The sequence below is a fragment of the Peromyscus eremicus genome, chromosome X (assembly GCF_949786415.1).
Source record: "Peromyscus eremicus chromosome X, PerEre_H2_v1, whole genome shotgun sequence".
NCBI lineage: Eukaryota > Metazoa > Chordata > Mammalia > Rodentia > Cricetidae > Peromyscus > Peromyscus eremicus.
Genome location: NC_081439.1, coordinates 64,761,127 through 64,783,746, shown reverse-complemented (window position 1 = coordinate 64,783,746; position 22,620 = coordinate 64,761,127). Strand labels below are relative to the sequence as shown.

The following is a 22,620-nucleotide window of genomic DNA, read 5'->3' as shown; positions in this document are numbered from 1 at the left end:
AGGACCAGATAGCTAACCTGATTGGCCTATGGGTCATAGTTATAGACCCTTGATCAAAGCCTTCTTTATTTACTTTTTTTTTTAAAGTTTTGCACGTGAAAATGTTTCCATAGCAGCTCAAATCTCCTGTAATTTAAGCTTTGTTCTGTATGGTATCTTATGAATTCAAAATTGAACCATATGAGATTTTCCATTGTGCAATCATATGAAATGTTCCTATTCTAACGTTCTTTGAATGTATCTAAGGTAGATGTTTGTGAGATTTATTTGTATGTGAAGGTCATTGGTCATAGCATAGCCTTAAGAAACATGTAGTGAAACATAAAGCTCTGAAAAATTAAGGCTTTAAGGACAATGTGTGAACTATATGTATAAATTTCCTTTTCTAAATAATTTCTTTGTACCCTTGACCTTTTGTTTTTTAGTAAGTAAATTGTGATGAGAAATGCCCAGAGTTGTATTTTTCTTTGTTATTATTCTAGTTTTGATAGCACTGAACTTCACTTTTTGAAAATCGTTCTTCAGGTAAATGATCTTAGAATGGTTGAGGAGCCAATGGAAGAGGGAGAACCAGCACCTGGCCTGGTAAGTACTCAGGTTAATTTAGTCAACATCATTTGTAGCATATAAAGAAAGAAAATGAGTTACAGAAATGTACTTAAGGAACTTGGTAAGAAATGTCAATTTTTTGAGATGGTTTTATGTGCTTCCAGCTGTCCTCAAACTTAATGTAGCTGAGTATTGTTGGTTGGTCTTTGGTCTTTTTGGGGGGCCCGCCACCCAGCTCCCAAATAAATTACACACAGAGACTTATTAATTATAAATACCTGGCTTTAGCTTGGCTTATTTCTAGCCAGCTTTTCTTAACTTATCCTGTCTACCCTTTGCCTCTGGGCTTTTCCCATACTCTTACTTCTGTAAATCTTACTCTTACTCTGTGGCTCTCTGTGTAGCTGGGTGGCTAGCCCCTGGAGTCCTTCTCTGGCCCCTAGCTCTTAGATCTCTCCTCCCAGTTTTCTCCTTCTATATATCCTCTCTGCCTGCCGGCCCTGCCTATCCTTTCTCCTGCCTTGCTCTTAGCTGTTCAGTTCTTTATTAAACTATCAGATGTTTTACACAGGCACAATAACACAGCTTCACAGAGTTAAACAAATACAATATAAACAAAAGCAACACACCTTAAAATATTCTACTATAGCTGAGTATACCTTGAATTCCTGATTCTCTAACCTCTGCCTTCTGATTTCTGAGATTACAGGCATGTGCCACCATACTTCACATTTGAAGTTAAAAAAAATTATTTTCTTTTTATGAATGCACTAGGTAAATACTCTACTACAAAGCTCCATCCCTAGCCTGTGATTTCTTTTTTTTTTTTTGGATGATATGGAATCTCACTCTATAGTTCAGGCTCACCTTAAACATTTAACACACCTCCAGATTCAGCCTGCCCCATGTGTGGCTTTTCAAAAACCAGCTTTGTTGAAAATATACAGGCCATAAGAATCACCAATTTTAAGCATAACAAATGGCATTTTTACTTATTAGTATATAAGAAAAGTAGGTATTTAAATGAAGTATCCCCTGGGTTAAATTGAAAGAGATTATCATCAACTTCAGAATAGAAAGATCTATCTTTAACACAATTGGACTATAGATAGCTTGAAATATTTAAAATCCATTTTCTAGCTTTCAAAAGGATTGTATTTAAAGTATTTCAGAAGTCTCTAGCTAGTTTTAAATATTGTTTACCCATTAGGTCATTGTATTTAAGGCCTGTATAAAAGAGATAATCTATACGATCTAGTTTTTGTGAAAAGTATTCTTAAGATGTTCAGGACGGTCAGACTAATATAGGCATTTCCATTAATGTTATGCTTTTATAGTTATCATCTTTTTAGGTATTTTCATAGCCTTTTTTTTTTTTATTTAGAAGGAACTTCAAATAAATTATTTTGTTATTTTCTCTTCACAGTATAGATTTATTTATTGAGATTTAGAGAGGTAAGACCAGTACATATTAGAATCTGTCTCATTAGATGACTGTATTGTATAGATAAGAGTACCATTCTTTTCTTATGTAGTGTTGCAGATAGTCAAGAAATCCCTTAGAAAACGTGACCATCGGTAAATTGATTTCATAGAAACCAGCAGAGGTATTTAAATTGAATTTAAGACTGCCCTTTGAAATGTTCTTTGCTACTAACTCAGTAGACAGTGACTTTGAAACATCCCTTTCACTTAGGGTTGACAAGATGAAAAGTATGATGTCACTTTGGCATTTACAATTTAGTTAATATCAGTAACATTTTAATTTTGAGGATAATAAAATTTAAACTCCTATCAAGAACATCTAAAAATGTACAGATCATATGAACATTAAAGGGTATAGTGATAATTATCTTGCTGTTTTCTTAAAGATAAGAATTATAAGTATCTACAAAGGCATTGGAAAAGAATGGCTCATATTTTAGCAGTGATCAGCAAGGAAACACCAAACTCCACACCACAGGACAGGAAAAAGTGTGTATGTATGTAGATGTGTGTGTGTGTGTGTGTGTGTGTATATAGTTAATATAAAATTCAAAACATAGACCTATAGGGTCTTCTTTTTTCTTTTCTTTCTTTCTTTTTCTTTACAAGACTGTCTTGGAACTTACTTTGTAGGCCAGGCGGGCCTTGAACTTACAGAAATCTGCCTGCCTCTGCCCCCCAAGTGCTGGAATTAAAGGCATGTGTTACCATAGCCCGGCTGATATTTGCCTTTCTAATTACAATATGAAAGTATTCTTTTTAGTAGGAAGACATTTAACATATACAGTACTAGATATAAATATCATTTGCTGCATACTGTCAATCTTAATAGTAGAATGTGTAGAGATTTGTTTTAGTTTGATAACCAAACTTAAAACCATGTACTTTGGCATTTGATTGATAAAACAGTTTGTATCATTAAAACTACATAGGTGGTAATAATGCCATATAAATTTATCACTAGAGTGTTTTTAATGTAGAATTTAAGAGTTATGATTGTGGATTTCAGTGGAATGTTTATAGCTATTTTTTGTTGTTGACTTTTTGTCATTTTAAAATAGTGTGGGATAGTAGAGGCTGCTGTGCAATATATTGATTTTTTTAAAGGTTGTTCTGTAAATGTGAACCTGAGGGGCTGAGAATATAACTCAGTGGTAAAATATATGCTTTCATTCCAAAGCATTGTATTTCATCCCCAGTATTACACACAAACCACAGGCATGCATACACACACACACACAAAATTAAATTGCTGGTATTGCCTATGTGGTCTAAAGCTGTTTTGTGTTTAGAGATTTAATTTACTCTATCTCATTTATTGGTACCTTAGACTTTCACATTCACTTGATATATTTTATCCAGTTAAAACAAGGAAAATTAAATAAAGTGTTTCTTAGATTCTCTAAATATCTAGTGCATTTAAAAGGTATTTGATATAACATTTTACCACGTAGTCCTCTGCTTCTAACATTATCAAGGCTAAAAGTATAAGTATTTTGTTCTTCATTACTAGGTGGCTGACATGAATTAACTTCATACATGCTGCTGAAATAAGCATAGTTATGTATTTGGTAGTTTGTGATTCATTTATGTTTATTTTTTAAAATATGATATTTATATTTATTTTATATGAGTGTTTTGTCTGCATGCATGTGTGTGGACTGTGTGCATACCCTTGGAAGTCAAAAGAGAGTGTTGGTTCCCTTGGATCTGTAGTTACGGATGGCTGTTAGCCACCATGTAGGTGCTAGGAATTGAACCCAGATCCTATGCGAGAGCAAATGTTCTTAACCACCAAGCCATCTCTCTAGCCCAATTTATGTGGCTTATGTTTACTTTTTACAGCTTCATAAAATATTTCTTATTTAGTGCTGCCAATACCTTAGGGAGTTTAAAGAACGTTTACTTTTAGATATCTTGTTGATGCCACTCCTCTAAGATCAGGTGTTTATTTTTTATTAATCAGAAATATAAATATCATATTTAACTAAAAATGTACTTGAAAACCTCCAGTAAGTTTCTCCATATTTTAGCTCCAAATTTCAAAAATTAAAAACCATGCTTGAAATATGTCTCTCAGACAAATTCTTTCAAAAATAATCTTTCTTAAGTATGTTTTACTTAAATTCACACAAAACATTAGATACAGAGTATTTCAGGCCTGTAATGGATGCTTCATACATAGTAGATTTTGCTTGTCTGTTTTCATTTCTGTTCCTTTTGGGTAATACTGGATATTGAATCTAGGGCCTCATACCTGCTAGGTAGCTGTTAGTGTTCTACCACTGGGCTATAGACCTAGCTATACTTTTGCTTTTTATTTTCAGATAGAAGCTCACTAAATTGTTCAGGTTAGACTTGAAGTCACTCTGTAGCCCTGGGTGGCTTTGATTTGCTTGTAGTTATCTTGGCTTAGCCTACTGTGTAGATGGGATTATAGACTTATGCCACTGGGCTTGGTTGCCTTTCTTTTTTGATGGATATTAAGCCTTACTGTGCTTCAGTATTTTGTTCTCTTACAGTGGTGGTAATCAGTTTTCCTTCTATTCAACTTCCTTTCTTTCAAAATCTTAAAAAAACTCTTCTACTACAAATGTGCAAAACTCTCCCATGAATAATCATAACTCAATACTGTTGAACAGTTACTATTAGGTGGAATTTATGCTTCATAATAAAGTATACAAAGATGATACATATAAGTTCAGTAACTTATTTTTATAGTTATTTTGTTTTTTTGTAAAGATCCTATGTGACTGAGATTTGAAATAGATAGAGGTTTTATTTTCATTTTATAGATGAGGGAACCAAGACTGATGTAATTAGAATAAACAAACCTAAGTAAGAATTAGTTTGCTGTCATCCTTTGGTTTACAGTCATCGGTATAAAATTTTGCAGTATAAGTATTCTGTGATTATTTTCCAATGTGTTCATTATTTTCATGTGTTTAGTTCAAGCTAGTAGCACTTTATTTGCATTATCTACATTATTATCATTATTGTTAGCCTTTGTTCAGAGAGCATTGATACTGGCATGGCTTCTAATGACACTGCAGTATTCTCACATGTTCTTTTGTGTTTCCACATGTGCTTTCACAAGTCCACAACAAAATGTCTTCTTTTTGAATTTTAGGGTTTTTTTTAACTAAAATATATTTTCTGCCTTGAAATAAAACAAATGCTTGAACAGATGGATGTTGCATTATTATATAAACCCCAATGTATTTAGTCTTTAAATATCCCTCCATTTTTTTTGTTTAGCCTTTTGTTGTGGAGGCTAGTCTTATAGTCTTGTGAGCCTTCTGTATTTGAGGTATAATAGACTGCTATTAGATTGTCTTCCTCTCCTTTTTATCCTAACAGTTGATCTCTTTCCCCATAAGCAAATCGGTTGTCAAATGAATGAAGCAGTACTGTATTTGATTAATTGTTTTGTGCTTATTAGTGCATTTTTCTAGTGTTAACAGCATTCTTGGCTTCTTTTATGTAAAACAAAAATGATCAGAATATAGAAGCTGTTTTTCAGCCTTCTTAATTTTTTCTTAATATTAAATATACTTTATACTTAACCCTGTAGACACTTGTGCCTCAGATTTGTCATTTAATGTGAAAAAAGTAGTGAACACTGTTTGGAAGTTATTAAATGTTTATTTTACAGTAAGAACTTCATTTTCACAGATCAACTAAGAATAGACACTGTATATATTTTCTAGGACTGCCCTAATAAAGGACCACAGACTGAGTGTCCTAAGCAGCAGAAATTAATTTTCTCACAATTCTGAATTCTATTAAGTCTGACATCAAGGTGTTGGCAAAATTGATTTTTCTGAGGACTTTCTCCTGAGTTTGTGATGGTCTGTGGCTTCACACCCCCTATGCCCCGTGTGTGTGTCTGTGTGTGTGTGTGTGTGTGTGTGTGTGTGTGTGTGTGTGTGTGTGTGTTGTATGTGTACACACATGCTTGCTTGCACAGGCTTTTTTGTGTGTAAGATTATCAGTCATTTGGGATTAGGGCACAGCCATATGATGTTATTTTTTTCTTAATCATCTTCTTAAATGTCCCTAATACAGTAATACTCAGTTCAACATAATACTCTTGAGTGTGTATATCTGACTTTTTGTGACATTGATGTGATTTTAACTGTCAAGACTAGCTCACTGGGACTATTCTCTTGTCCACTTTAGACACAGCCACCATTAATTAGTCAGATAATCAAAGGGCCAATAGATAAAGAACATTTGACTTGACATTGTAGAACTCAAGCTTTGAGTGTGTTAATTTTGTTTTCTAGACAGTGATGGAGTTGGATCAGAGGTTATATTTTGCTATTTTGTGATAGGGAATTCATGCAGATTAAAAAAATTGTTAGTCGCTGTGCTTTCCATAGGGACTAGAATTACAAGTCATTTGAGTATAGTCGTAACACCTGAGAGGAGTCTTCTATTATGGGGCAGAAATATTTCCTGGGAGTATTTCTTTCTTTCTAACATAGATGGTAGGAAACTTGTATATCATTTATATTCACATTGTTAATAAAACTTCATGGCATGGGAACATTTTGAGTTCTGTAAATTATATTTTTGTGAGTTTCCTTTGCATTGATCTGGGTATTAAGATACTTAAGAATATAGTAAATTACTATTCAAAAGGACTTTTGAGATTTTTATGTTTGCTTTCTCATGATTTGCAAGTTTTTATCTTTACTTCCTCTGTCTTTGTCTCATAAGTTGCACTTCAGTGAGGTGCTTAAACATCTTAGTTTCTCAACTGACTGGTGTGTTCCACCCCAGTTGATACATCTACAGTACAACTTCTATACCTAAGGCTGAAAGAACATGGAAGAGTGGTTGGAAAGATCATAAGAGTCAGGGGATGTTGTCTGATGCAAGATAGTATTCTCTTTATAGGACAGGGAAGCTGCACCCATGAAATCTCAACAGTAAGGTTGCATAAACGAGACCTAAACAATGATAACACTAGCTGACATGCCATCATAGATGGTAGAAATCTTACAAGGTCCCACCCCTAGATGAAGTGCTGCAGGCAATGAATGACTGCTGAGAGAGGAGAATAAGTGTACCTCTCCCAGATGAGTTCACTAGTTGATTATCTAGTGCCAAGTCACCAACTCTAACAACATATACATATGAGCAACACTAGATGGACTCAGCAGGTTTATTTATATATTTATATGGATATATGTATAATAATAATAATAATAATAATAATAATAATAATAATAATAATAAAACAGGGTATAATATAGCTAGAGTTTTTCTCTTCAGGTCCCGTCAAGCCCCGGCAGTCCCATAGCCCACTTATAAAATAAACACACAGATGCTTATATTATTTAAACTGCTCGACCATTAGCTCAAGCCTACCATTGTCTAGCTCTTACACTTATACTCAGCCCATTTCTGTTAATCTATATGTTGCCACATGTTCGTGGCTTTACCTGCTGCCTTTACGTGCTACTCCCTGGATGGCAGGCTGGTTTCTCTCCCAGCTTCTACCTCCCAGCCTCTCTTCTCTGTTTGTCCTGCCTATCCTATACTTCCTGCCTGGCTACTGGCCAATTGGTGTTTTATTTATTAATCAATCATAGCAACATATATTCACAACATACAGGACATCCCACAGCAGTATAAATTTGAGAGGGAGCATGGTAGGGAGTACATAGAAGTTGGAGGATGAGGGAATTATGTAAATACAGTAGTCATCTAAAAATCACAAATAAAAATTAAAATAAGTCTTAGTTTTTAATATTATTTTGTTAAAGTCTTAGTTCTTAGTATTATTTTGTTATTGTTATCTACTTGTAAAGCTGTTGCATAAATTCATTTCAGATGATTTCATTTACATGAAATTATGTAGTAGGAGCTGAGCTTGGTGGCAGAAGGCAGAAGCAGGAGAATTGTCAAAAGTTTGAGGCCCATTTGATACCCATAGCAAGTTCCAATCTAGCTAGGTATACATAACAAGACTGCCTCAAATGATTAACACCAACAACAAAACCCACCAACAAAAGAAATGAAATTATATCTATATGTTATATCAGGAGATGGGAGTTGCAAGACTGATAAGGTTTATTATTGTATAATTTATGGTGTGATTTTTTTTTGAAATGGTACTAATCACAAGATGTTGGAACTGTACATTAGTATTATTTGAATTATTATTATTTTTTTTTCAGAATGAAGATCTTAAAGAAATCCCTATTACACAGCATGTGAAAGAAGGATATGAGAAAGCAGATCCTGCACAGTTTGACTTGCTTAAGGTTCTTGGTCAGGGATCTTTCGGAAAGGTAATAAATACTTTTTCCTACATTTGCTTTTCTTCTTGATATTTAACAAAAAATGTGTATGCATCCATAGAAATCATTTCTATGGCTCTCAAAGGATGCAAAAATGATTCTTTAGTTTTATATGTTTTATTTCTGTTTTTTATTCAGATTTCTTTATACTCTTCTATAGCAGTCACTGTTTTCTAATCACCTGAGCTTATATTTCTCTAGGTAAAAAACATGGCATGTTCATTGCTGCTTGTCTAAATCACATATTTGATTTTTATGAAGATATTTTGTATGTAACATAGATGGCTATCTCCTGGTAATATTATCTTTGTTTCTTAGCTCTGTATGAGAATTTAGAGTTTATGCTATAATTTATGTATGGAATCAGGAGCTAACCCACCATTTCTTACAGTAAAGTAGAACTAGCGTAGATGATTTGGAAATGATATGAGATTCTTGCTTTGAAGAATCTTTGAGAAAAATTAATTCATATACTCATTATTGTATTTGTTAAGTATTTGGTAATATGTTCTCAGAAAGGAAGTATGCGGATATGGATCCTGTAGCTTGTATACCTAAAATCTAAGACATGAAAATTATTGAATGCATACAGTAAGTAATAGCCTTTAGGAAACAGCTGCAATCACTATTTGTTGGGAGAAAGATGGGAGAAATAAAATATCACAGTAGCTGAGAGTTCATTACAAGGAGGAAAATTAAAGCAATTGGTCGTGATTACAGTGATTAAGACATTTTTAAGAAAATATATTTACTGAGTACTTAGCGTGTGCACAGTAGTTTTATGAAATATATTGGTGATTACAAACTAGACATTATTTGAATGTAGTCTGGTATATATATGGTATAGAATATATGAAATACATAGAAATATTTTTAGGATACAAAAGACAAACTGAGATGGCTTATGGTTTTTCAATGAATGACAAAGTGATTGTGATGAATGATCTTGGTTATCAACTTGACACACCTGGAAAGAGGGAACCTCAGTTGAAACACTGCATCCATCAGTTTGGCCCATGGGCATGTTTGTCAGGTATTATCTTAATTGATGTTTGGTGTAGGAAGGCCCTGCACACTATAGGTGCTACCATAGTTGAGTTCGTTCTGTATAAGGAAGGTAGCTGAGCAAGGCAGAGGAAGCATGACAGTAAGCAACATTCCTCCATGATCTCTGCTTCAGTTCCTGCCTTGAGAGCCTTCCCGGGCTTCTCTCCATGATGGACTGTAATGTGTAAGCTAAATAAACCCTTTGACCCTCAAATTTTTTTTTTTTTTGTTGTGGTGGTGCCTATCACAGTAGCAGAAAACAAAGTCAGACAGGGATAAAAACATAAAGAGTAGCCTGGAAAGAAAAACTAGAAGGGCCTATTAATAGGTTGCTGGTGTTGGTAGAAGAGGTATGTAGCTGGAGAGTTTCTCTCTGGGTTCCGCCAAGCCCCTGCAGTCCTGCAGCCCACTTATAAAATAATCACTCAGATGCTTATATTACTTAAACTGCTTGGCCATTAGCTCAGGCCTACCACTGTCTAGCTCTTACACTTAAACTCAGCCCATTTCTATTAATCTGTACCTTGCCATGTGGCTTGTGGCTTACCGGTAACTTACATCTTGCTACTCATCATGGTGGCTGGCAGCATCTCCCTCCCCCAGCCTTCTACTCCCCAGAATTGTCCTCCCTCTTTGTCCCACCTATACTTCCTGTGTGGCTACTGGCCAATCAGCATTTATTTATCAATCACTCATCCACAGAACTTCCCCCTTTTCTTTATTTTTTTTCAAAAAGGAAGGTTTTAACTTTAACATAGTAAAATTACATATAACAACAATTATCAAGCAAGAATTACAGTTACAATATCTAGTCTATTTATAATATCTAGTCTATTTGTATTTGGCAAAATTAAAGAAGATACCCTATCTATCCTATATTTGTGAGTCTAAAGTTTCATATGTAACTTATCTTTTATCATAACTAAGGAAATTATAACTGTCTAGTCTTCAATACATCAAAGACCTCAGAAGGATATAATATTGCCTAAGTAAACAGGAAGTACATTATAAGCAACTTTCAAAAATCTAGCATGACAGAGACAGCTGGCTGCCTGAACAGAAATCCAAAGTTCCTCTGTAAAGTTGGGGCATCTGTCTTCAGCCCACAGACCTAGAGTCTCAGTCACTTCTCTCTGTGTCTTGTAGAATGTCTGGCAATTTCCTCTGTGAAGCAGGAACCCAAAGGATCATTTTGCCAAGTTCAGTGGTCACCTTCCTATGGGTCCTGCATGTCTAGTCGATACATTTTTTTAAGCAGTCCAGGCAAGAACAGTTTCTTGCCCAAATGGCTATTTTTGCCAAGAAGAAGATAAACTCCATACAGAGTGTCTTCGATGCCCATTTTTCTCTTTGAAGTAAATCGGTGCTGCAAGGAGCAGACATGTCTCACTGTCCAGAAAGTTTAAATTTTTAAAACATTTTAAATGCCATATTCTGTAGGTCTTTGAAGTGTTTGAAGATTACCTATCTATCTGAAATATATCTATGTATAGCTAGAAAACTTAACTAACATGCTACGAGTTTGACTATCATAGAACACTAATTATTATTCTGTATTTCTTAATTATCCATTACAATCTAAATGAGTTACATAAACATAATACTCAAATGAGAGTAGAAATATATATTCAGTATAACAAAATTAAGTTTAAACTTGTACCAATAAACTAAAATCCATAGCAATGTAAAACATTTCTAAACAAGTTGTTGTTCTCTAAAAGTAGGTTCATCAATCTACCCTTTCATCCTACCACATCTACACAGGTATTATAAAACTAACTTGTAAATTAGGTATACATATATATATATATATATGTGTGTGTGTGTGTGTGTGTGTATGCTATATAATTTTATTTTTAATGTTTCTGAGATATTAATTTAGAAAAGATAATTTTTTTTATATCTCAAAGTCTAAATGCTTAATTATTTGACAAAATGATACCACAGAAACATTTCAAGTTATTAAAAGTTTTGTTACTCAATATATAATATATATGTATGATATATATATATGTATTCATCTGTGCATTTATTACTTGCTTTGTTTCATAAAAGATTTATAAATTCCATAGATAAACAACAATCAAAATTGAAAGTAAGTAGCACAAGTTGGATATGGTATTGTTTGCCTATAACCCTAGCACTCAGGCGGCTGAGTAAATAGGCTGCTTCTGTGGTTAAAGCCAGCCTGGGGGGGCTACCGAGTAGTTTGAGCCTGGCTTGAGTACATAATGAGACCCATTCTCAAACAAATCCAAAAGTCAAAGACAGGAGAAAAAAAACAAACACAAACAAGACTAAAAACAAGTGACAATGTAGATGGAAAAAGAAAAATCAGAGCAGGAAAGATTAGATAAAGTCTGATCTATACACTGTTGTTTACAAATGTATAACATAAGGCCTGGAAGCCTTTCTTAAGCAGGTCAGAAATAAGATTGGCAGCCATCATAAAAAAGCTTACATATTCAAATGCATTAGTATTAACAATATCTTTAAGTTAGAAACATTAAACAGACCAGAAAAAAATTTTTTATTGCTTTTCATAAAAAAATAATGTATAACAAAATGAGTTTTTCTCATATTATCTTCATGTTAAATTTAACAACATGCTAACAAATTGTCAGTGTAGTCCTTAAATTTAGGGAATACTTTGTGTAAAAAGGTTTCTTTAACAAAGACATTGTTGAAACCCCTTTTAAATGCATAGTAATAAGATGTAGAATAGTGAGATTTATGCAGTTCATCAACCAAAGCTATTAAGAAGGTAGCTTTTGTTTTGCTTCTTACGATATGAACATACTTGCTTGCCAATATTGCATCATTTGTGTAGGCATTGTGTGGGTGTGACTTGTGTGTGAATATGCTGAACATATTCAAGAATTTGGCCAATGCTGTGAATCAGATATGTGTAGGCCATATTCCAAGAAACCTAGGGCTGTACAATCTTAAGTTTTTCAGCAAAGGTTCCATTGTTAACATTCAAGCAAGGGGAGTTTTAGATCTTATAAAGTTTTATGACATTAAATGTTTTAGTCTATTTAATGGGACCAAAATCCTACTAATGCCAAAGTCATATAAAAACTGCACATTAATGAAACAAGTTTAATTAAATGGAGATTAAAAGAACAATTCAAAAAATGTTATAAAGCAGAATTGATTCATTGAGAATGTAAACAAAATGGACAAATCCTTAGCCAAAGTAACTAATAGAAATATAGAGAAGACCCAAATTGATAAAAGTAGAAATGAAAAGGGGACGAGATTAAAAGAACAATTCAAAAAATGTTATAAAGCAGAACTGATTCATTGAGAATGTAAACAAAGTGGACAAATCCTTAGCCCAACTAACTAATAGAAATATAGAGAAGACCCAGATTGATAAAAGTAGAAAAGAAAAGGGGACAACAAACTACTGAAATTCACAAAATCATTAGGGTAGTGCTTTAAAAATTTGTACTCATAAATTGAAAAATCCAGAAGAAATGGATGGATGAATTGATTGACATATAAACCAGAATTAAACCAAAAGTACACAAACAATGCAAATATGCCTATACCAAGAATGAGAAGCAGGAATTACCAAGTTAAATAAAAAAGTCCTGTACCAGATGGACTCCTTATGTATTCACTCATATGCAGAACATGTATGTGCTTGTATATATGGAGTGGAATAGGAGGGTAAAGAGGGATGAAGAAGTTCAAAGAGAGTGGGGAATGTGTTGAAAAAGAGTGAGCAATAAAAGATATGTACTATTAAATCAAATGAAGAGAACTGCTTGAGTGGAGAGTGAGGTCCAGCAAGAGGCAGTAGGGATGGGAAGAGTCAGAGTGGAAGTGAATTAGAACAAGACATCATGCTATGTATATATGACTATGGCATAATGAAACCTGTTTATATGAGTAAAATATAGAAAAAGCAGTATCCCCATGAAGAATGTATGGGGAATTCTGTAGTGATCATGTGAAATATAATTTTACTTATGACCACTAATGAAAGGTAGTACACCTGAACTTACATTATTTTAAAATATAAACAAACATAAAAATCTGGCATTGTCAGACTAGATTTTATAGCATGGGCCAAATCAATTATACAATAAAAACATATACTCATGGATTATCAAATACTATTTCTTTTTATGATAAGCCTTTAGATATAGGACTTAATGAATTTTGAACATTGAACTGTTTTATTTTTATATAACTGATCAATTATCAAGTGATAGTTTTTTTTTTTTTTTTAAAATACATGGTTGTGTCTTGAAATAGTCTATAGTTGGTCTTGTCTCCGCAATCAACTTTTAAGTATATGTGATCTAATTCATCTCCAAGTGTTTGTTCAGTACTTCTTAATGGACAATATAAAAGTCCGTGTGTTTGAAAAAAAATACTTTGAGGTAACTCACTCATTTCCCTTCTGGACGGGTTCCCACAGTCTAATGTACCTAGAAAGATCATGATAGATACAGTAGCTATATTTGTAGTTGATTGTGAGAAGATAGAGCTAGGTTTTTGTTGTTGTTGTTGTTGAAAATGGCATATTATGGAATTAGTAAACAGTCACTTTTTCAGATTATGAATGATGATATCTTTTATTTGACATTTAGGAATACCAGGGAACACTTGAAGAGCTATGAGAAGTGACTACTTTGCACAACATTTTCTTTCTTGAATCAGGGGCTCTTTTACCCTTCCTTAACTGCCTCTTCCTTTATATGCTGTTCTTTGCAATACTATTAATGACTGTGTTCTACAAGAGTAGTTCTCCAATCTGTGTGTTGCTAGGCACCTCCAAACCCTTTCAAGGAGGCCTTAGGTCAAAATGATTTCATAATAATCCCAGTATTTTTAGAACTGCTATACCCTGGCACAATAAAAGAAGACACTCCCAATAGTACATTTGTCATCAGATTCTTTACTGCCTCACACTTAGTTAAAGAATGTCCTTGATGAGATATAATCAGTTATTTCCTTTATTATATCTCAACCATTGAATTCACATCTTTTTCATATTCTATATTGAACAGAAAATACAATAAAACATCTTAGTTGCAGATCACATAACAAGTTTTTTCAAAGCAGAATACAAGTGTACATTTTTGAATTATGAGGTGAACTAGCCATTTTTTCATGGATCACTATTTTATATTTCTGTATTAATTTTTTTAAAAATTGCATAAGAATTTATTTTGCTCATAATAACTACCCTACCCCAACTCCTCCCAGATCCACCCTCATTTTCTTACCCACTCAACTTCTGAGTTTTTCTTGCTTTTTTTTTTTTAAACCCATCGAATCTATCCCATGTTGTCCAATTACTCTTGAGAGTGGGGCGTGTCCTATAGTGTGGTCAGCCTACTCGTGGATCACTCCATTAAAGAAAACTGACTATCCATCTCCTAGCGATCAAAGGCCCAAAGGCTCCTAAAAGCTAGAGGTGGAACTTCATGCCAACTTCTCATTTTCTAAGCGGGCATTTATCTGGCTTGAGCTTGCACCAGTCTTCTGCATTCTGTCGTAATTGAAGGGAGTTTATCTGTGCAACTGTCCTCTTGTGGATCTCTAGTCTTACTAGAAAAAAAGGAGTTACGAACATACTTACTTAAATTTAAGTATTGATAAGTTTTTTGTCATTGTTTATGCAAAAAAAAATGAATGATTTGATTCTATTTAATAGGAAAAAAATGCTGAGCTTGGGGGAGCGGGGAGATCCCAGCTGGATCAAGAACAGAGAGGGAGAACAAGGAATAGGAGACCATGGTAAATGAAGACCACATGAGAATAGGAAGAAACAAAGTGCTAGAGAGGCCCACAGAAATCCACAAAGATACCCCAACAACAGACTGCTGGCAATGGTCGAGAGACAGCCCAAACTGACCTACTCTGGTGATGGGATGGACAAACACCCTAATTGTCGTGCTAGAGACCCCATCCAACGACTGAGGGATCTGGATGCAGAGATCCATGGCTAGGCCCCGGGTGGATCTCTGGGAGTCCAATTAGCGAGAAAGAGGAGGGTTTATATGAGCGAGAATTGTTGAGACCAAGGTTGGATAAAGCACAGGGACAAATAGCCAAACGAATGGAAACACATGAACTATCAACCAATGGCTGAGGGGTCCCCAACTGGATCAGGCCCTCTGAATGGGTGAGACAGTTGATTGGCTTGATCTGTTTGGAAGGCATCCAGGCAGTGGGACCGGGTCCTGTGCTCATTGCATGAGTTGGCTGTTTGAAACCTGGGGCCTATGCAGGGTCACTTGGCTCGGCCTGGGAGGAGGGGACTGGACCTGCCTGGACTGAGTCTACCAGGTTGATCTCAATCCTTGGGGGAGGCTTTGCCCTGGAGGAGATGGGAATGGGGGGTGGGCTGGGGGGAATGTGAGGGGGGCGGGAGGGGGGAGAACAAGGGAATCCGTGGCTGAATTGTATTGCAAAATAAAAATGTAGAACTGAATTGTATTGCAAAATAAAAAAAAAAATTCTGGTCATATTTTTGTCTGTTAAAAGTAGAAGTTTGAAGAAAAATAGATTATTAAATTTTTATTTTTTAATTTATAAATCTTTTTATATAGAGCTTGTAAATAAAGAAAAATGTCATACCAAAATTAGTCAGACTGAAAGTCTATACAGCTGAATCACTTATCTACAGTTCATTAAGTTCAAATTGGCATTTGAAATGGAAGCTGCAAAGCTTCACATTAAATTTTATACTTTCAGTATTAAATATATTTTATGAATGTATCCACCACTCAAACAAAAAAAAAATCCATGACAAAATTAGGACTAGAACAACAATTAGCTTTACATACTTTTCCATAACTAGTGTCCATGAGTTTTTTTCTTCCACAGAATCATAATATTTCAATCGCTTATATAATTTTCTGATGAGATAGCTATGTCAGTATTTGGAAGGTGTTTGTAACTCAGTGAATCAGTGTTTTTCAGTTGACCTGTGCATCAAATCAAGTATAGGTACCAAATACATTGAAAGTGCAAGAAGGACCATTATATTTTTGTGTAACAGGTCATAGCTAGCTAAAATAAATATGGTTTCAGATTCTTGTTTACAAGGAAACATTTAATGAAACTGCTAGTTGCCAGTTTCTGATGTTTTATCAGAATAGTCAAAATTATAAGAAAAAATTATTAAAATTGTCTCTTTCCCAAATCATACTTGTGAACCGCGATTAAAAAAAAAAAAAAAAAACAAGCCGGGCGGTGGTGGCGCACGCCTTTAATCCCAGCACTCGGGAGGCAGAGCCAGGCGGATCTCTGTGAGTTCGAGGCCAGCCTGGGCTACCAAGTGAGTTCCAGGAAAAGGCGCAAAGCTACACAGAGAAACCCTGTCTCGAAAAACCAAAAAAAAAAAAAACAAAAAACAAAACAAAACAAAACTATTTCCTGCAAAACAACTTGATTTCAACATGTTGAATATAGAGGCAGATATATGAATCCAATTGTCTTATTTTAAGCTAGATAATAGGTATTAGTAAAAATGTAGTTCAGTGTCACACTTTTCATTTACTTATTTTAGAAAATACAATTACCTTTAAAAACATAGATGAGGGGCTGGTGATATGGCTCAGAGGTTAAGAGCACCAGCTGCTCCTCCAGAGGTCCTGAGTTCAATTCCCAGCACCCACATGGTGGCTCATAACCATCTGTAATGAGATCTGGAACCCTCTTCTGTATACATAATAAATAAATAAATCTTAAAAAAAAACATAGATGAACATGGGTGGTAGTCGCGCATGCCTTTAATCCCAGCTCTCCGGAGGCAGAGGTAGGTGGATCTCTGTGTGTTTGAGACCAGCCTGGTATACAAAGCAAGTTCCAGGACAGCCAGAGCTGTTACACAGAGAAACCATGTCTCAAAGTGTCTCAAAAAAACAAGACAAAACAAAATCATATATGATTATATATAACATGTTTAGTGTTATTCCATTAATAAATACATAGTCAATATTCTTCTTTTCTAATTTTAATACTGTAAATATGAATAGATGTAACCCACACAGTCAAAGTCTTTGGAGTCTTCCAATAATTTAAAAATTTTTAAAAGATGTTTTTAAGCCCCAAAGATTGAGAAAACTGCTTTTCTATAAAAATGAAACATAATTTCATATGTGGTGGAGTCAAAACCTGTCAGATGAGTTGGCTTCTTTGTTTGGAATTTCCTCATAATATGATTTTGATTATATAAAAGGAAACTTTTCCTGTACTTAGTAAAACCCTGAAACCTTTGAGCCTGGTACTTAGGGTTAATGACATTTGCTTTGCTTTGCAGTTTATTTTTTTAGTTATGAAAATCCATTTTACCTACTGCTTTAAAGGTGGTAAAGAGTACCTCTTTAATCAGTTGTATAAACACATACCCATCTGTTCACTGACAGACAAAACTTGGCCAAAACTTAGAAGCATAAATATACTTATGGAGTTGTAACTCTTTACCTTAAACAATATAGGGTTTATATGACATCTTGTCTTCATAACTGATCAAGTTCTTTGGTCTATTCTGTATACCAGCTTTCAAAATAAGTTTCTGTGATTAAAAGTACTGACTCAGCACTAATAAATTATAAGACTTTAATTTTGTTTTTTAATGCTTCCATTATAAATGGTTCTGATGGTGGGTGATGGGTGTGCTGATTTTGACACTATTTTCTCTAATGCTTATTGTATTAAAGAAAAAGAAACAAATAGAACAGCCAGTTTGAAGTATCTGTGGTACTAGCCACATTTTTTTTCAGTTGTACATTATTTGGGAAAACTTGCTTGGAGTTCATTCAGATTAGTTTTGAAATTAGAAAGTGACATACTATAGTAGTTTTTTTTTTTTTTTTTTTTGGTTTTTCGAGACAGGGTTTCTCTGTGTAGCTTTGCGCCTTTTCCTGGAACTCACTTGGTAGCCCAGGCTGGCCCCGAACTCACAGAGATCCACCTGGCTCTGCCTCCCGAGTGCTGGGATTAAAGGCGTGCGCTACCAACGCCCGGCTAGTAGTTTTAATCTGTTCATTTAATACACAAATATTGATCTGCAAAATGTGGTTGGGTTTGACTTTGAAGCTTCTCTGTTCACCAATATTTGTTCCATTTGTTAATGTGTGGATTCTTCATTAGTCTACTCCAAGTGTGGTTATCATCCCTTAATTAGTAGTTCATTATTGCAGATGGTTAAAAAGAGATAGTAAACATTTAAAAACTTCCTTAGGAGTAATTTTTGATCTGTAGGATAGTAATGATTGTATTCTATATAGCTTTAAATTTCATTATTTTAAATTCATTTGATTATATTTTGTAAAAGTATGATCTGCAATGGATTGGGGGAAAGGAACCAAAAGACTGGTTCTTGTAATCAGAATATGTGAAAAGTACCACCCTGGGTAAGTGTAAAACTGTACCTTGAAGTGATACTTCAGGTACAGTTGAAGAGAAAAAAGCAGAGCTCCCATGAGATACAAAAACATAGGTAGCTGTGTGCTCAACCATAGTGGATGAGTGAAAGGTATATGTAGCTTAAGTTTTCCTGCCTGGCCCACGGTCAGGGCAAATCTCTCTCACCTGCCAGTCCCACAGCTGCTCAGACCCAACCAAGTAAACACAGAGAATTATATTGGTTACAAACTGTATGGCTGTGGCAGGCTTCTTGCTAATTGTTCTTACAGCTTAAATTAATCCATCTCTATAAATCTATACCTTGCCACGTGGCTCGTGGCTTACCAGCATCTTCACAGGCTGTTTCTCATTTTGGCTGCTGGCAGTGTCTCTCTGACTCAGCCTTCCACTTCCCAGCTTTATTCTCCTCCTTGTCCTGCCTACACTTCCTGCCTAGCCAATGGCCAATCAGTGTTTTATTTATTGACTAATCAGCAACACATTTGCCATACAGAACATCCCACAGCAGGTATATATAGTATGTCATAGATTTTGCTGCTATGTAATTGTTACATAGCTGATATAGATATACTTGTCAAAGAGGAGTGTAGCTAGAGTTTCCCTGCCTTGCCCACAGTCAGGACAAATCTCTGTCACCCGCCAGTCCCACAGCCGCTCAGACCCAAGCAAGTAAACACAGAGACTTATATTGCTTACAAACTGTATGGCCGTGGCAGGCTTCTTGTTAACTGTTCTTATAGCTTAAATTAATCCATTTCCATAAATCTATACCTTGCCACGTGGCTCGTGGCTTACCCGCATCTTCACATGCTGCTTGTCATGGCGGTGGCTGGCAGTGACTCCTCCCACCTTCCTGTTCTCTCAATTCTCCTCTCTGTTAGTCCCGCCTATACTTCCTGCCTGGCCACTTGTCAATCAGTGTTTTAGTTATTGACCAATCAGAGCATTTGACATACAGTCCATCCCACAGCAGAGGAGGCATGCCAATTAACAGCTCTTCCATTTGCAATTTTTTATAAGCTATCTTATTTATTTAGGTATGTTTCCAATTTTAGTGACACTACTTGATTACAGTGTATGAAGTGTGCTGCTGGTGATGTCAGGCTTAGGCAGATAAAACAAGGTCTTTCTGTTAATTTAAAAAGAAAACAGTCCATCCCTAATGTGTGTCCCCTCTGTTTATGAATATACATGTGCAAGAGTCAGGCTCAGCAGAGGACAACTTGCAGTAGTTAGTTCTCTCTTCCACCATGTGGGTCCCAAGGACCAAACTCAGATGTTGATACCAAGCACTGTTACCTGCTCATTCACCTCACCTCACTTCATACAAAATTGTATCTATATCTATCTTTATAATTAAAGCATTGTAAAATTCTAGCTTTTATGAATTATAGTTTCAGTTTGAAAAAATATTATTTAAGCTCATTTGGTAAACTTAAGATTTATTGTTCATATTTTTTCTTGAGCTATTTTACCGCTATGATTATTTTACCTGGCAGGTAAGCATTGCCTTTGATTATTGTTTGTTATAAAAGAAAATGTCTAGGAACTTCTAAAACAAATGAATATTCATGGTGATAGCATTTGGTCAGTCTTTATTTAGGCAATGCAGTCTTAAAAGGAAATCTGTGCCTCAAATCTGTTTCATTTTATTAATTTCTTGAGCTACAAACTTCTCTAAGTCCAGGAAAAGGCCATCTACTTATAAAATTTTCCTTTTTAAAGTAATGTATATACAGAGTTTGATTTGCTAAATCAAGAGGTGTATAAGCAAATATAAATTAACTAAATATACATTATAGCATAACTATATTTTCTGTGTTTTATAACAGAATGTAAGAGAAAATGTATAATTAGTATGTAGAGAACAAGAATACATTCAAGTTTGGAGGGAATACTAGTGGGGTGCTATGGAAGGATTTTTAGGGGAGTCAATGAGGGGATAAACTTGATCCAAACACATTATATGCATGTAATGTTTGTACAAAATACTCAAACAATAACTTGTAAAAGAAGTCTCTCCCAGGGAAGAGCATACCAATTGGCTATCCATTACCAAATGGTCAGTCCTGAAAACATCTGTACAAGGAACATCGTGTGAACTGAGGTTATAGTTTTAAAAGTATATATATATGCAATAACAGTAAGAAAGAGGCCATGAATTTGAAAGTGAGCAGGGAGGGGTAATATGGAAGTATTTGGATGGAAGAAAGGGAAGGGAGAAGTGATGTAATTATAATCTCAAAAAAAAAAGTGAATGATTTCATTCCATCTTTTAGGTTTTTGAGATGTACATTCCTTTATTATCTTCTGTCAACTACTATAGTTTCTAATTCTTCTCTATGTAACGTAGTAAAGCCTGAATAACCTCAACAAACAAATGATGTAAGAGCCAGAGGTTGGGGAGGACTATTATGAAACAGTATTTTCTGAGTATGACAAGACTCTTTCACTCATGAACTCATGGAAACTGTGGTTGTCAGTAGGGGACTTGCACAGTATCAAGCTGGTCAAAATTCCACAGGGATGTGGTTGGGAGGGTCAGTTTTGTTTAGTAAGTTGTTCATGTTCTTATAGTTGGCTCTAAACCTGTGCACATGCTAGAAGCACTATTTGGATTAAGTTCAATATAAAAAGAGAACATAACATTGGGAGAGATATGGATGTGGGACAAATTGGGGAGCATAGTGGGTGGATGTAATCAGAATGCATTGTTTGAAATTGATATGAATATATAAGAAAATATATTTAAAGTGATGAAGTGGCTTCAACTGAAATTTCACTTAAAAATATTTTCTCTGTTAGGTTTTTCTTGTTAGAAAGAAGACTGGTCCTGATGCTGGGCAGCTCTATGCAATGAAGGTGTTAAGAAAAGCTTGTTTAAAAGGTATCAAATTAAAAAGAATATTAGAATATAATTTGGCATAACTTGTTTTAAGAAATACACTGTGTATTGCTTATAAGGAGAATAGTTGGAGTTGCTTTTAGCATTGTTAATTATTACAGTTTTCTAGTATAAATTTATACTTTTGGGGTCCTCTTTTGTCATATAACTTAACTTGCTGAATGTGTACTTGAATAAAAGTTTAAAACCAGGAAATATGACATATTTCATTCAATTCAGTCTGAACTTCAACATTTTTTTTAAAATCTTTACTCTTTTCTTTCAACATTTTTTTTTTTTTTTTTTACTGTTTTGTCTGGGTGTTACACGTGTAGAAAGCACGACTACTCCATACATTTATATGTACTGTCTTCTAGTCTTAGAAAACTAATACTGACCCTGATATGATGATATGTACCTGTAATCCTAGCTTCAGAGAGGTGGATTCAAGATCATCCTCTGCTGTGTAACATATTCAAGACCAGCATGGACTTTCTGAAACCCAGTGAAAGAGAGAATGAGGGAGAGGTGGGGGGAAGAGAGAGGACAAAGTTTATAACTAATTTCAGTTTTATTTCACATGAAAAATTCAAGAAATACATATTAGCCAAATATGCTACTTTAGCCTCTCTGTAGATCTAAACAAAATCTGCTTGTTTCTGAAAATCGTTATTGTCTAGGACTACACAGGTTTAATTACATTGGTTACTTATGAAATTATTTATGTATTTATATTTTGATTAGTAAATGACAGGTCTTTACTGAGAATATGAATGAGTATAACATTTCAATCTTTGTGATTTTAGTTCGAGACCGAGTTCGCACAAAGATGGAGAGGGATATTCTGGTGGAAGTAAACCATCCATTTATCGTCAAATTACACTATGGTATGTAACCCTTTTACTATTAAAGAACTGCATTTTTTTCAGATACTACAACAAC

General features: G+C 34.7%; 1 protein-coding gene across 1 annotated transcript in view; it reads left to right on the top strand.

Moving 5' to 3' along the window:
• Rps6ka6 (ribosomal protein S6 kinase A6) overlaps positions 1 to 22,620 on the top strand; it is a 109,213-nt gene that overhangs the window by 18,402 nt on the left and 68,191 nt on the right. Inside the window, exons 4-7 of the mRNA XM_059251488.1 lie at positions 526 to 585; positions 8,226 to 8,339; positions 21,600 to 21,681; positions 22,485 to 22,565. Coding sequence (XP_059107471.1) covers positions 526 to 585; positions 8,226 to 8,339; positions 21,600 to 21,681; positions 22,485 to 22,565 — 337 coding nt within the window. The remainder of the gene's footprint in view (positions 1 to 525; positions 586 to 8,225; positions 8,340 to 21,599; positions 21,682 to 22,484; positions 22,566 to 22,620) is intronic.